We start from the raw sequence: 14,756 nt of genomic DNA on the forward strand, positions 1-14,756 counted from the left end.
ACTGTGAAGCATAAGCACACTTTGCACTACAGGTCGTCGAATGGACACATTGTTTCAATTTAACTACAAGCAAGTAGCAACACCCACAGCAAAGAAAAACAACCACAGCAATATAAGCACACACACACACACACACACACACACACACACACACGCACACACACACGCAAAGCTGGGTAGAAGTTCTGTAAGTTTTTGCTGGATTCTGAAGTATTCAATAGCCCAAATATAACAAGAGTGGATCTGGTCTTATTTGTGTTTTGAAAATCTTTGGAAAAAAAGAAAAGACAGAAACTCAAGAATCTTGTAATTTACGGCACACAGCTGTAAATTGGCCTCTGCTTTAGTCCAATGACATTGGATAGTGAATTTCCACAACAGACATGTGCCTTAGTAAGTTTCAAATCATCATTAAAACCTGCCAGGAGTTATCCACTGATGCTGAATCAGTCACACAACATGCGCCCAGAGAGATAAGTTATATATTACTGTAACATGACTGTATCTACATTACAGTATGTCCACACAGAAGGGGAAAAAAAGCTTGGTAACAGAAAGTAGCATCTCAGGAAATTTCAGGAATGCACCCGTTCAACTGTTCTTGGAAAAAAGTCACTGGACCCAGAATGTAGCAATTTTAAACCAGTTTCAAAACTTCCCTGTCTGACTTTAAAGTTGACCAGTTGAGTTTCATTGGTTTTAAACTGAGGAGAAGTGAAACTTTTCTGTTTAACTAAGAAATCCCCTCCTTCAAACATCTGAAAATCTACCAGTCTACTTACCCACATATGCTGTGCTTTGGTTACAACTGTATTCTCCATTCATCAATAATCCTTAGGTCGCTTCACTTCTTTTAGTCCCAAAACTAAACTTGTGAGCTCAGGCTTGTAAACTCTCTATCCACCTTGTTAACTAGATGGCTGTAACTCTGACTTTGTATTCTGGATTTGGTCCATATATGACAGAATGCACAAATGAATAATAATAATAATAACAATAATAATAGTAATAATAATGCTTTGACAAACAAATCAACAACAATACAAATCAAAAGCAGGACAGAAATAAGTTGCAGAGGGAGGGCAAACATCATCAAATAAATGATTAAACTTTTAAATCAAAAATGCAATACATTGTTTCAGATCATCATTTGCATTTAAAAAAAGTAAACAGAACATAAACACTCTTAAGTGATTATAACAACAACCAAAACAGATATATTGGCACTTTATGCTGTTTGATACATTTACAAACCACACAACTTCAACTGGTGTCAAATGATCAGCTCAAGAAAAAAAGATTGCAGATTTTACAGATTGCTCCAAGCCATTAACGCTGTGTTAAAAGCTCAACATGCTGGGAAATCCAATCTACTGTTTTTCATTTCATAACCTTAAAAAAAAAAAGAAAAAAAGTATTAGTAAGCTAAGCTAAGTTAAGCTAACCTGCTACTGGCTCCAGATGCATAATTATCACATGGACACTGTCACATGCAAATAAAATCACAACAAAGCAAACACTCAAAAATATTTCTTAAAAAGAACGTAAAATCAAATATAAACCGTTCACAGCTGGACATTCAAACTGGCAACAATTTCAAAGTGTAGAGCACCAATATTGATACATCAGTATTTACACAGAAGTGCTTCAGTCATTTCACATTCATGGTACATGAGAGGGAGGAAATTCATTTAATTATACGTATTTCAGTGTGTTCTCAACCTAGCAAATGAAATACACTTTCAGGTGAGTTTTAGCTCTACGAACACCTGAACACCGAAATAAAGGAAATCCCTGGAGAAGTTAAACCACAAACATTGGATTGGACACAATGAAATACCAATAGCACTGTATATCAAAACCTTTTATTGCGCTGTAATTGTGATATTTATTAATCTCCCAAGTCGGGAAGGATGACTGGCACTGAGCATGGTAGACCAGAGAAGATGTTGGCCTTGAGACATAAGTATTGTATATTTGTATACATCAGACTGGCTTGCTTGGTATTCTATTAGTTGACTTTTTATGCTTATTTGACAGGGACAGTCATGGATCAGTAGAAAAGCTGAACAGTAAATGAGCCTTAATAGCTTAGTTTTATAATAGAATCAAACCAGGTATATTATAGGTTTAAAAACATACAAACAAACACTGATAAAAGTTCCCGAAAGCAAAAGATGATGTCTCTAAGTTGCTTGTGTTCTCTGACACTGATACTACAAAGATATTGCATTTAATATGATTTTTTTTTTTTAAATCTGAACAAGGACAAATTTACTGTAACTAATGGGTTAGAACTGCTGGTGTTGCAAACATAACATGGTGATAAGGACTGGAATTGTTACTGGAGGACTGGTTAGAATGTGAATTCAACTTAGTGCCGTGTCATTCAGTGTAACTTACTTCACCTGTCTAAATAACAGCGAGTGAAGTCGGATTTCAGCTGCATCAGTTTGCAAACAACATTGCACCTGAATGTAGTAGCTGCCAGTGTTCTTTGTGCAACGGAGGTTCTGGTTGACGCATCCCTTGACTCACTCAACGTGCCACAAAACAAAGGGTCCAAAGTCTGTGCCTGGATTCATCAATTGAACAGTAAAGGCTTCCATTGTTTTTGTAAGAGTCAGATCAACAAGACTCTGGGAGACCCCATCAGTTGTTCCAGATGCGAGCTGCTATCACTGCAGACTTGGCAGTATCGTGTCTTATTGTTTGTGTTTTTCTTCTGTATTATTGATTTGGGGATCCATTACCAGAGTGATGTTACAGTTCTCCTCTTCCTTTGCTGGGATGTACAGATCACAAACAGTGCTCTGAGGAAAAGAAGAAGAAAAAATGTGTGTGTCAGAGAAAGCCAAACCCAAGTGTTGCATTTAAAAACCCATCATTTTATTGTGATTTTTGTGATTTTACCATTATATTACCATACCACCAAATACCACTGTATTTATATATTTATGTTTTATTTTGTCCAGTTCATATTTTTCTCTAACTAACTTTACTGCTGTCATTGTTAAAGGAATAGTTTGACATTTTGGGCATTTCCTTTTTTTTTTGCTGTTAGCTTAGCTTAGCACAAAGACGAAAGTTCAATATTTGACACTTCATATCTTGTTTAATCTGTAAAAGAAAAAAGAAAAAAAGGCAATGTGTAAAAATGATACAGTGTTATTTTCAGATGGTTGCCAGGCAGCCAGACTACATGAAGTTACCGCACCTGGCACAAAAACACAATGTGTTATATTCACATCCCTCCTCATCCTTAACTGTCTGGGTAAGACGGAAAATGTGCACATCCCAAAATATCTCTAATGATTTTAGGAGACAGGAGAATCTTTAAGAAAAAACAGTTACCTTATTATTGTTGTCGGAAATATCGCTGAGGAAGTCCCGAGGTTGTGGTACTTTGGGGAAGATATGTTCCTTATTCCTGCACAGTGAGAGTCAAATATTAGAGGCAAAGAAGAAGACTACAAATCAATAGGAGCCAAGCGAGAAAGGTGCAAAGTTCACATACTTCCTGCAACACACAAAAATCAGGATTGCCAGGGCAGCAAACATCAGTGGGATGATAATGGCAAGATACACCATTGCTTTAGGATCTGTATCTGCATCTGCAAAAACATAAGTAACACCATGATCAGCTTTCAAGTAACAATTTAAACCCAGTGCTTTCACGGAGAACTTCAAACCCAAGTGCATCATTCAGTGTATCATTCTTACAGCAGCCTCTAGATGGCAGCAACATTTTCAAATCCTTCACATGGAGGCTGTAAACAGTTCCTTTATAAACATAAGAGAGACGATGACCTACCAAAATACTTGTCGTCACTCCACTGCGTACAAGAGTTTTCATGCTTTGCTCTAATACTTATGCGATACTGACAGTGAGCAACCAGGTTCAGATGAGCTGATGTTCCTCTTTCAATGGTCTTAATCTGTGAGAAAATGAAGGCACAATTGTAATAGTGATTAATCAGCTCTATAATAGATATGGCAATATGACTACATTCAATAGAGGCAAATATGAATATATATATATATATATATATATATATATATATATAAATAAATATTAAGCTTAGAGGCACCTTCATACCTTATGGTGAATGTAACCACCAGGTTTATATAATCTGAATTTAAATTTAACATATATTGCTCTGAAAACAATCTATATGCAATTATGTATTCTGATTATATGCAGTTTGTCCTAAAGTTTTCTAGGTAATTTCAAGTTGTGTCACTTCCAAAAATTGATTTAAGCTTTTTTAGGGTTTACAAATGAGGATAGAATATTGAAACAAGATTAAGAGCCTAAAACCACACTGGTGTCTCTGTGTTAGTTTGTTTAGTGAGTTTTGCAGGAAATTGGTCATAAAAGAAACAAATGTCGCCCGATGAAAATTCAGAGGAAAGTTCATCCTCTGGGATGCCTCTACAAAATTTGGTGTCGATCCATCACATAGATATTAGATATTTAGATATAAGTCCTGACGGCTGGTTTTAAGGCTCAGTGTCTAAATACAGACTGTGTGCATTTCTCTGTGGACTGAGCACTTTGATGCTTTCACAGTATTAATATAGAACCTAGACCTGCTTTATAATCAAAGAAGACATGCAAATCTTCCTTTATACAATATGAGACCCTTAAGTCAATAGGGCTCATTAGTGCATCAGATTTCATGACAATCCATACAATAGCTGGAAAAGTCAGGTGATCGCCAAAGCCAGGGAGCATCATCCTCTAAACATGAGGAAAATGTGGCCAACGCAATTCATATTGCTACTGCTGGTTGGACACTATTCCACTCATCAACGGTTGGTGGCGGTTATGCTACGAGAAACATAGCAATGCACTAACAGAGGGTTGGGCTTGGGGTCAAATTTCCCCTGGGCAAGACACTGAACCCTAAGTTGTTCGCCAATGCTTTGTGTGGTAACTCAATGCAAGTGAAAAGCAATATTGTAAAGCACTTTATAGGCACTATGTACATGCAGTCCAAGTCCATTTACCATTTTCAAAGGATTTTAATACATCAAAAACATCAGCTTTGCAAATGTTTTCACAAGGAAGAAAAATAATTCAACATGTTTTTTATATCAGGGACAGAAACACCGGATGTTTCCAGTACACCACATGGCAACACTGGGTCACCATCTGGAAATTTCATACCAGGAAATTAGAACCATATAATTTAATTTAGATGGTTTTTTAGAGAAAAAATTTTCAGTGCTAGAACTTCAGTGGTATTTTAATTATAATATTAACTATTCAGTAGTGATTAAATTTGACAATTAGGTATTCGGTTCAAATTATTCATGGCTGTTGTTTGTGTCCATTGAATTCTTACGTACAACAACTAAACTAAAACACAGTATACATTTCAAAACAGTTACCGTTGTATTAACACACTCAGTGTAATTAATTTGGAACTTCCATGTCAGATTTCCAATGTCAGGAGGAATCCAGCTGATGATGAATTTATCCCTAGCCTTAATGACCGTCCAGTTAAGGGGAGGTGGTTTCACTGTGCAGGGAGAGACAAGACAGAGCGATAGTAACCACAATCCAGTGTCACCCAATCATAAAACTCTCTTGAAAATCCCCCTCCCCCACACACACAAACACACACATTTTTGCTCTCCTAAAATGGCTGCATTCTGTGTAGTCTAAAGCTGTAAGTTCTGGATTGTGTCACACCCCTCGTTTGAACAAGTACAGGCACACAAACAGACACATGCGCACACACATTCTCACCACACAATAACTAAGAAAGGACAGAGAGTGACCGTGAGACTCAATGGGGAAGCGCAGCGTATTTCAACAGAATATTTCCTCCGTGGAACTCCTGATACCAAATTAGCTCGGCTCAGTCCGCTTGTTGCGTACCATTATCCAAAAGATCTTTTGTGAAGGTGTTCCTGAAGAGAGTGTTGTTCACTGTTCCGTTAAAAAAGATGTGGATAATCTGTTTGACCTTCGCCTGCAGTTCACAACCAGTCCTCACGCCCTCAGTGGAACTGTACGATGAGCACTCTCGTAAGGGCGAGGGCTCGTCCCCAAAAGAAACAGTCAAATCTTCATCCACTAATCTTGGAAAAACAGAGAAAAGGGGTGATTAACTTTCAAACTGCACACTACTGAAGTAAAGTAATTAAACAATGAATTGATAAAATGAACATATGTTTAAATAAGGCCAGATTTTCCTACTACTAGTTCAATAAAGTTAGAGAACGTTCAACATTTTGGGAAATATGCTTTTTCATTTTTCACTGATACCACTCTTTTGTCTGTCCCTTACATATGAAGCCATCGCCAGCAGCTGGAAAACAGGGGCAAACAGCTACACTACCCAAATATAGCCTTCTATCACATCTCAGCTCAATAACTAACATGTTATATCTTATTTAATCCATACCAAAAACCAAACCACCCAACTGTTAGGTGGTCTAACTATTGTCTTGGCAGGGTGCAGTGATTTCCTGGAGTTTCTGCGAGTTGCCTGGCAGCCTCATGTTGATAATAACACTCCAGGAAGTTAGTGCAGTCTGCCAAGAAATACAATAAATGAGGTTAAACTAGTTCTTCTACAGAGATTTTGAAACTTTAACACACACATTAAAACTTTGGTAGTGTGGTCTTTCATAGAGAATTATCATTAAAATCTGTTGCTCTGGAGCTTTACAAGGTTCAGCTAATCAATCCGGTCCGTTAAACGTGCTCGTGTTTTGGTAGTTTCATTGTGTAATTTTCAGCAGCACAATTCAGCTGATCTCAGTGGAATAAAAGCTGTACTGTAAACTCAGTACCAATAAGCAAACAGACACAGTTAGCAACTAGCTTGTGAACACAGTGGAGCATTTAGCAGCTTAAGAGCCTGATATTTCCCACAGAGCTAAAAAAAGAGAGCAAACACTGGACACAATGCCAAACGAATGCTAATGTTGCTCCATAACTACTACTACTACTACTAACACTTGTGTTCAAACAAGATTAACACAAAGGTGATGATGTGCCAGTGTTTTTTGCGGCCCTTAAGTGCCCAAACAAAGTGAGAACTAGCTGGTTGCACTCACTGACTGATCAACAGATAGCATGGGAGAATAAAGGCTCATTGTTTAGTTGGGCAATAATTCAAAAAACAACATAAAAAATCTCTCACAGTAGCCTAAACATATACAGTTGCTTTGTTATTTTCAGGACCAGCTGTTACTTTATCTCTCTGTTTCTCAATACTTTGCAGCTTTCCCACCATGTCTGTGGCTCTCAGCCCATCGGCTCAGAGCACATCCCTCCCTACTTCAGATGCAAGTCATTACATTCAGGTCATCAATGCAAGGCTATACTTTTTTAAAAGCGCTCAGTAATTTCCTAAAACAGCTGAACACTGCGGGTCTGTTTTTTTTGTTTAGCTGTGACCTGAGATTTCCACAGCTCAAATCTTTTTTTTTCTATTGAGTTAAAAATTCTCACCATGTGTAATCTCATGAACGCAAGATAAGAATTTATCTGACCAACTGACAAACTGTATTAACACATCAACCATGTTTGAAAGTGAGTCAGTAATTTACCGGGGCTAAAGCCTCGGATGCTTTGAGTGTAGCCCCGGATATCATTTTTAACATAGGTCTGGTAGTCTTTGTAACATAATAGCTCTGTGTTTGTGTGCCTGGGTGTGGCAGAGTCTGATGGTCAGTGGTCAGCGGTCAGCGAGTGAGTGAGTGACATAATAGCGTGACTCAAATTACAGTTTACATCTTTCCAAAAGAGGAGTAAGGTTAAACATTAAGCCTGTTGTAACTTCTCAGTGATGATTTAACTTTCCTGTGGATTATTGACCTTTACCCAAGTTGTTCTGGTAAAACAGATGTCCATCAAGTAAAACGGCAAGGACCCCTCCTAATGCAGGCAGGTGCTGTACTCTATCCGCAAGTACAATCATCATAACCCTGTTCAACCGATTTTCAAGTGGTTTGCTTTGTTACAAAATGCCAGACATGTTTTTGTAATACAGGACACTTGGGAAATTAAAAACTTGGGGTTTTCATACAAAACACCTTATATCAAGTAGATATAAAGTGTTTAAAACCAATACATAAGGTGCCAATAAATAAGGTTTCAATAAATAGATAAATAAAAAAGTGTAATGAATCTTAATTACTAACAAAGTTATAATAATTAAAAATAGTGTGAGTGCAGCACATGGTGGAGAGAGAGAGAACAGAACATTTTTTTCAGTGATTAAGACATGTGCTTTGAATGTAAATAAGGTGCCAGAGTGTATAAAAAAATATAAAAAAAGAGCATGTTTTTTCAAATATTTTCCGGGGGGACAAACCCCCCCCCAGACCTCCCCACAAATGCCTGGGCTAAGCCCCCAATCTCCTGAAACCCTAGAAACACCCCTGTCTAGTAATAACTAGAATGGCACACAAGTAGAGCACATATCTCCACCAAGGCCAAACAATCCTCCACATTAAATAAAGTGATAAAAAGAAAAAAACTCCCGGATCCGCCCTATTAGCCCAGATCCAAATCGAAACTGAAAGAGTTCTTCCCTGGCTTATGTCCCATCACTCCACCAAGATTGGTGCAAATCGGTTCAGTGCTTTTTGCTGCCAAATATACATACATGGGTGAAAACATAACATCCTGGGTGGAACTAATAATAATAATTGAAGCAGTGGGTGGCTGTAGTCACACATGCCACATATTGCGACAAGATGTCAAATATGCGTAACATTTATCAGGTGTAAGCAGCTGCAACAGTTTTTGTTAATGTTGAAAGTAAAACTAAACTTTTCATGACCTCTGTCTTTTAACTGATTTAAATGTGGAAACTGGGTTTGATCATCGGAATTTCATATAACTTCACTAGTGACTTGCTTGATAAACAGCGGGGACTCGACTTATCGTGCTTGATTCTAGCCATAGTAACTTGGGACTTGCTTGTGACTTGCACATGTGTGACTTACTGCAGATTGGTATGCATAAGTTTAACCTTGTGAATTCAAAAATAAACTGAATATACTGAAAGTTTTACAGGAGTATATGGTGATGATGCTATAAGTTTGAACATTTGATCATGAATCTGCTTCCCAGCTTTGGATTTGTAGTCATGCTAATGGTTGTTTGGTTATGGCTGGTTGGCGATAACAGTTAACGCTACATTACCAAGTATGGGTTGGACCTCAACAAATATAAGCCTCATATAGTCAATAAACAACTGACACCCCCTGGACTGATAAAAGGCTGAGTCATTAATAAGAAATTCTGCTTCAATTGAACCCGAGCTCTTTACTTACACTTGGGTCAACACTGACTCATATGTGATGAAACTAAAGTTTACCAGTGTCTAGCAGGAAATATTGCAATACAGCTTACTCACTCATACTGTGTAATAGTGAGTTTCCGTTTACTTAACTTCTCTGAGAAAAACTTGTATCTATAGCACTTCTTCACACTATACTTTTTTTTGAATAAGTATAATACATTATATATGTAAAAAAACACAATATAAAACAAAGTACATACCGATAGAAAAAACTGAGATCAGTGGTGGGATCGGCTGCCTCCCAGGAGCACTGAGTTTGTTTGGAGGAACGTATGTAGCACTCCAAATTCTTCACCATCTCTGGGAGGAAGGGGATGCATACACACATCTCAATGAACAAATAAATACACAGACATTGATATATGTCTCAAAAAGCTACTTAGAAGCATTCAAACTTTGAAAACAAAATCGGGTAATATTAGCGGTAATGGTGAGCAAAATGAGCTACCTGGGTAATTGACGATGAGGGAAGCCAGCTCACTTGCTTTGCCATTACAGACAGTTTGAACGGACAGATTCAGAAATCCTCCTTCCATCACTATGTAGTTTGACCAGGGAGGGGAATCGGTCCACTGTTTACAACAGCAGAGAAACACACACACACACACACACACACACACACACACACACACACACACACACACAAATAAAAATAAAAACAGTCAAACCATCATCAGTAGCATTACACCGAGACAATCTAGCACTTTACAGGTAACAGGCAGCTGTGGAGCTGTGTCAGAAAAAACGTTTTAATTTTATTTTATTTTTTTAATAAAAAAAAAAAAGTTATGTTATTGACCTTTTTTAGCATGAGCAAGCAAGCATTGTAAGAAATGCAGTTCATTAAGGTGTTCTATGACAAAATCTAGAATTTGAATATAGTCATTGGTGGAAAGTGACTATGTACATTGACACAAGACCTGTATTTAAATACAATTCTGAGCTACTTGTACTCAAGTATTTTGTATATATGCAACTACTACCTACTTCTACTCCCCTCCCATTCAAAGGCAAACATTGTACTTTTTATTAGGTTTTATTTATTTTGCAGCTACAGTTACTAGTTACTCTGCAGAATAAGATTTTACATATAACACAGACGATCAGCTTCTGATCTCTTTCTTACAGACTGAAATACCCAGCAGTGTAGTTCAAATTTGCTGCAGCATTTAAATGCTGCTTACTCATCAAGACATTAGTAATAATGAAACGTATGTATTAAGTTCAGGAATTTGAATTTTCAAACGTAATGAAATATATTTTACATTATTGCATTTCTACATTTACTCAATTATGTAAAGAGGCTATTGGTAAGTTTTCTCTGCTGCCAAGGAAGGTGGAGGTGATTGCCACTTGACAAGAGCTTCAACTATTATTCTCTTTATAAAACAAAAGATTATAATAAGCCCTGTGAGTAGCACTATGTCCTGAGGGTGGGTTGGAGGCCACAGTGAGTTGCTATCAGAAAGTGACGAGACGGGCCGGGGTTAGCTGGTTAGCATGCTAACTTCAGTAGAAGAAAAGACGTGTTATAAAGGAGGGTTAATACTGGTGTTGCTTTCCACCTCTTGCTGAGTAAAGGAATGAAGTTTGATGCTGTACTCGCTATGTTTCTTCTAGGCTGCTAAGTACAGCTGTTAATGCTAACGCTAGCTATGTAGCGATAGGAAAACTTACAAATGGCTACTTTAAGGCTTCAGCGTCTAATTCTGGTAGCTTAAGTTTTTGTTTGAAGAGATTTTAATGGTGTACATTGCTGTCTACCACAGAAATTCTCCTATACACAGACACTTTAATAACATAAAAGTATATTAATAGATAAAATATAACAAAGCCAGCTTCATCCTGTAATCATCGTGGTTGTTTATGCAAAAACTAAAGATAGTGTACGTTTATTAACGACCCTTTTATAGTTGAATTAGCTCTGCTCACAGGAGTGCATTGATATACATAAATCCTGGAAATATTTAAACTGATATATCTTAGGACCCTTCAATTAATATAATAAAACAACAATATTTTGTAGGTGGTGCGGTCAAACACAATGCAGATTTAAAGGAGCTGCATTCATAAAACCTTTCATGAACAACATGCATAGCTTTTAGACAGAATTAGTTTACTGAGTGGGGAAATAATGTTCGTACTTACAGTTCTTTTTTCGTTGTCTTCGTCCTTGTTTTTTGCTATTACTCGATAGGTGCAATTTGATACTGAATGCTTTGGTGGTGCCCAGGTAAACTCTGGTTGAAATTCCTCTCTCCACAGCTGGGACAAATTTTGTGGCGGTAAGATTTGGCCTGAAGTTAAAGAAAGAGAAATTCCAGAAATCTCTTAACAAAGGACTTCTGTGTACCTTTCTGTTTCGTCAACACTGCATTATTTGTTCCTCCAAAGGAGCAGCTGTGCTTCACCGAAATGTCTCAGCTTCCAGAGAATCATCATGTGAACAAACCAAACGTGAGTAAAGACTCCCATGTAGCTTGAGATGAGAGTGATATTCATACCTAGGGGAGCAGGGTATCTACTCATGTCACCCTATGTTATTTCCTTTATCTACTTCTATCATGTCTGATCAGTGTCCTGTCCCATACATAATGCTCAATTGGTACTAAGGGGCCAAAAGTGTGCAAAGAAAATATCCCCCACACCATTACATCATCACCACCAGCCTCAACCATTGATACACGGCGGGTGGATCCATGCTTTCGTGTTGTTTACGCCAAAGTCTGACCCTACCATCCGGATGCTGCAACAGAAATTGAGACTGATCAGACCAGGCAACGTTTTTTTTTTCAATGTTGGTGAACCAGTGCGAATTGTAGCCTCAGTTTCCTGTTCTCAGGTGACAGGAGTGGCACCCGGTGTGGTATTCTTCTGCTGTAGATGGGCTACAGGTTCGACGCCCTTCTGCATACCTTGGTTGTAACGAGTGGTTATTTGAGTCACTGTTGCCTTTCTATCAGCTTGAACTAGTCTGGCCATTCTCCTCTGACCTAAGGCATCAACAAGGCATTTACACCCATAGTACTGCCGCTCACTGGATATTTTCTCTTTTTCAGACCATTCTCTGTAAAGCCTAGAGATGGTTGTGCGTGTAAATCCCAGTAGATGAGCCATTTCTGAAATATTCAGACCAGCCCGTCTGGCACCAACAACCATGACATGTTCAAAGTCATAAATTACCTTTCTTTCCCATACTGATGCTCGGTTTGAACTTCAGCAGATTTTCTTGACCATGTCTACATGCCTAATAAAGTGGCCAGTGAGTGTGTATAACAAGAGTGATGTTGCCATATATGTCATCTATAAGGGGATGTATTATTATTACATATATACATGTCCTGGATATATGAAGATAGCAGTTTATAAAATATATGAAATACCTATAGTAAAGTCTGTATATGTACATATGTTAAAATATATATCATATAATCTATTATGATTTTTTTATATGGTATAACATGTTGTATACAAATATACAGTGTCTGCAATATAAGCATATATACCTAAACATACACATTTGTATGGGCTAGACTTATATGTTCCAATTTCTAATAGGTTTTTACGTATACATTTTTTACATATATGTTTTTATTTTATATATTTCATATATGGGAATTCATTATATGTGCATATATTACATTTGGGTATGGCATTTGTTTAAACATAGACAGATAGATAGATAGATAGATAGATAGATAGATACTTTATTTATCCCCTAAGGGAAATTCATGTAAAACATTTGAACATTTTTATTATATATACTAAAATTACATCTTGTGGTAACAACTAATACATCCACCCTAAACTTAACCATCTCACCACCAACCTGGGCTGATGAGCTTAGAGGTAGGTCATTTTAAATGCAGGTGTTTGAAATTCATATTTACATATAGCCTAGCCTGGTCAGACTTTCTGTTCAACGATAGATTGCAGTCGTGACGTCAGTACCGGGAAACATACGTGGGCTACTCTTAGGCAAAACTGGACAATATCTCACGGAGGTCAAACAAGGCAAGAAATATACATGTCCTTTCTTACCTGTTTGGGATTCAACCATTAGAAAGAGGCAGCCTACAACGACCAGGTCCAAACTGTTAAACATCCTGCTCATAGTTTTGGAGACGTCCTCTAAAAAGTTTCTTCTTCCACAGCTGTTACTGTGAGGACGAAAAGCGTCTTCGTTTGCTCGCTCCTGTGGACAGACGGCGGTCTGTTGTCGAGCCTGCTGTCGCCGGTTACAAAGAAACGCAAAGCGAAAAAAAAAGGGAAGAAAGTCTTTGTACTTGTTTCAGTGTTTCACATCGATTTTCGCTTCCAGCTTCCTCGGATAAGGTCATGTAAGTGAAGGAGGCTGGAGCTGGGCGGAGTGCTTCCTTTTTTTTTTTTTTTTTTTTTTTTTCTCTCTCTTTTTTGAAGAGAACAGACGCCGGTGAATTCGCTTTCAGTTAGCGCGACTAACAAGAACAACAAACGGCTATGATGCGTTTCCCTGCAATATTAGTCTACAGGCGTGTCGAAGAGCAGTCCGAGTGAAACAATATATGACTTTTTTGGTACCAGTCTCTAATAAAGCAACTTCACTAAAGCGTTAATGAGTTGTAACAAATGGCTGTATTAAGTACCATCAAGTCTACAATTATGAATGTTAGCAAGTTATCATTAAAGGGTCATTTGTTTCTTGCTTTATATAATAATTCGATCAGTAAGTCTGTGATACTGGACAGGAAACTCACAGATAACCTTAAGAGCCTTTTTCTGGAGAAGATTATTAACCCAAGAGTTATTCATGGTTATTAGTAAATCATTCATTAACATTAATCAAACTGTTCAATACAGTTCTTAAGTCATTTGTAAAAGGTGACTTGTGCCACTCCTTTTTTGACAACCAAAAAAAATCTTTAAACAATATTTACAAGCTGTGACAGGTCCATTATTTCCAATGAAACTGTTATCTCAAAGAAAAAAGCAGAGACGGAAATGTGCCGCTGCTTGGTTGTCAGAGGCATGTAATCACCCACCAGAGAGGGTGAAAAGGTGACAAAGATGTGAACACCCCACCCAACAATCCAGGGAAGAAAATTAAAATGTAGATATTAGGAAAAACACAAGGACACAAAGGAAAACACAGATTATGTTATAGTCTGACAGAGAGACAGGACAGACTGACAGTCCTTACTTCTTCTTTTTGGCCTGTACTATTAAGTAAGTAGGGAAGTAACATGTATTTGTATAGCACCTTTGACAGATACAAAATCGCAAGGTGCTTTACATCAATAAAGGAGTTCAAAAGTTGCGAACACGAACAAGGAAATAGGTCAGTAAAAAGCAATAAAATAAAATGGAGCAGCTATTCAAACAGGCTAACCAAAAGCCAATCTGAATAAAAACATTGTCAGCTGCTTCATGCTTTTACAAGAG

At 37.6% G+C, this 14,756-nt stretch overlaps 1 protein-coding gene across 1 annotated transcript; it reads right to left on the reverse strand.

Moving 5' to 3' along the window:
• Nucleotides 1-300: 300 nt before the first annotated feature.
• On the reverse strand, nt 301-14,222 carry il13ra1 (interleukin 13 receptor, alpha 1). The gene is made up of 10 exons (XM_056369201.1): nt 13,377-14,222; nt 11,484-11,632; nt 9,784-9,907; nt 9,536-9,635; nt 5,891-6,093; nt 5,398-5,528; nt 3,815-3,938; nt 3,518-3,614; nt 3,355-3,430; nt 301-2,813 (listed from the first exon to the last, which is right to left on the reverse strand). The coding sequence occupies exons 1-10, from the start codon at nt 13,447-13,449 to the stop codon at nt 2,706-2,708; spliced, it is 1,185 nt and encodes a 394-aa protein (XP_056225176.1). The 5' UTR covers nt 13,450-14,222; the 3' UTR covers nt 301-2,705.
• Nucleotides 14,223-14,756: the final 534 nt, after the last annotated feature.

Source organism: Seriola aureovittata, chromosome 23, assembly GCF_021018895.1.
Source record: "Seriola aureovittata isolate HTS-2021-v1 ecotype China chromosome 23, ASM2101889v1, whole genome shotgun sequence".
NCBI classification, from domain to species: Eukaryota; Metazoa; Chordata; class Actinopteri; order Carangiformes; family Carangidae; genus Seriola; species Seriola aureovittata.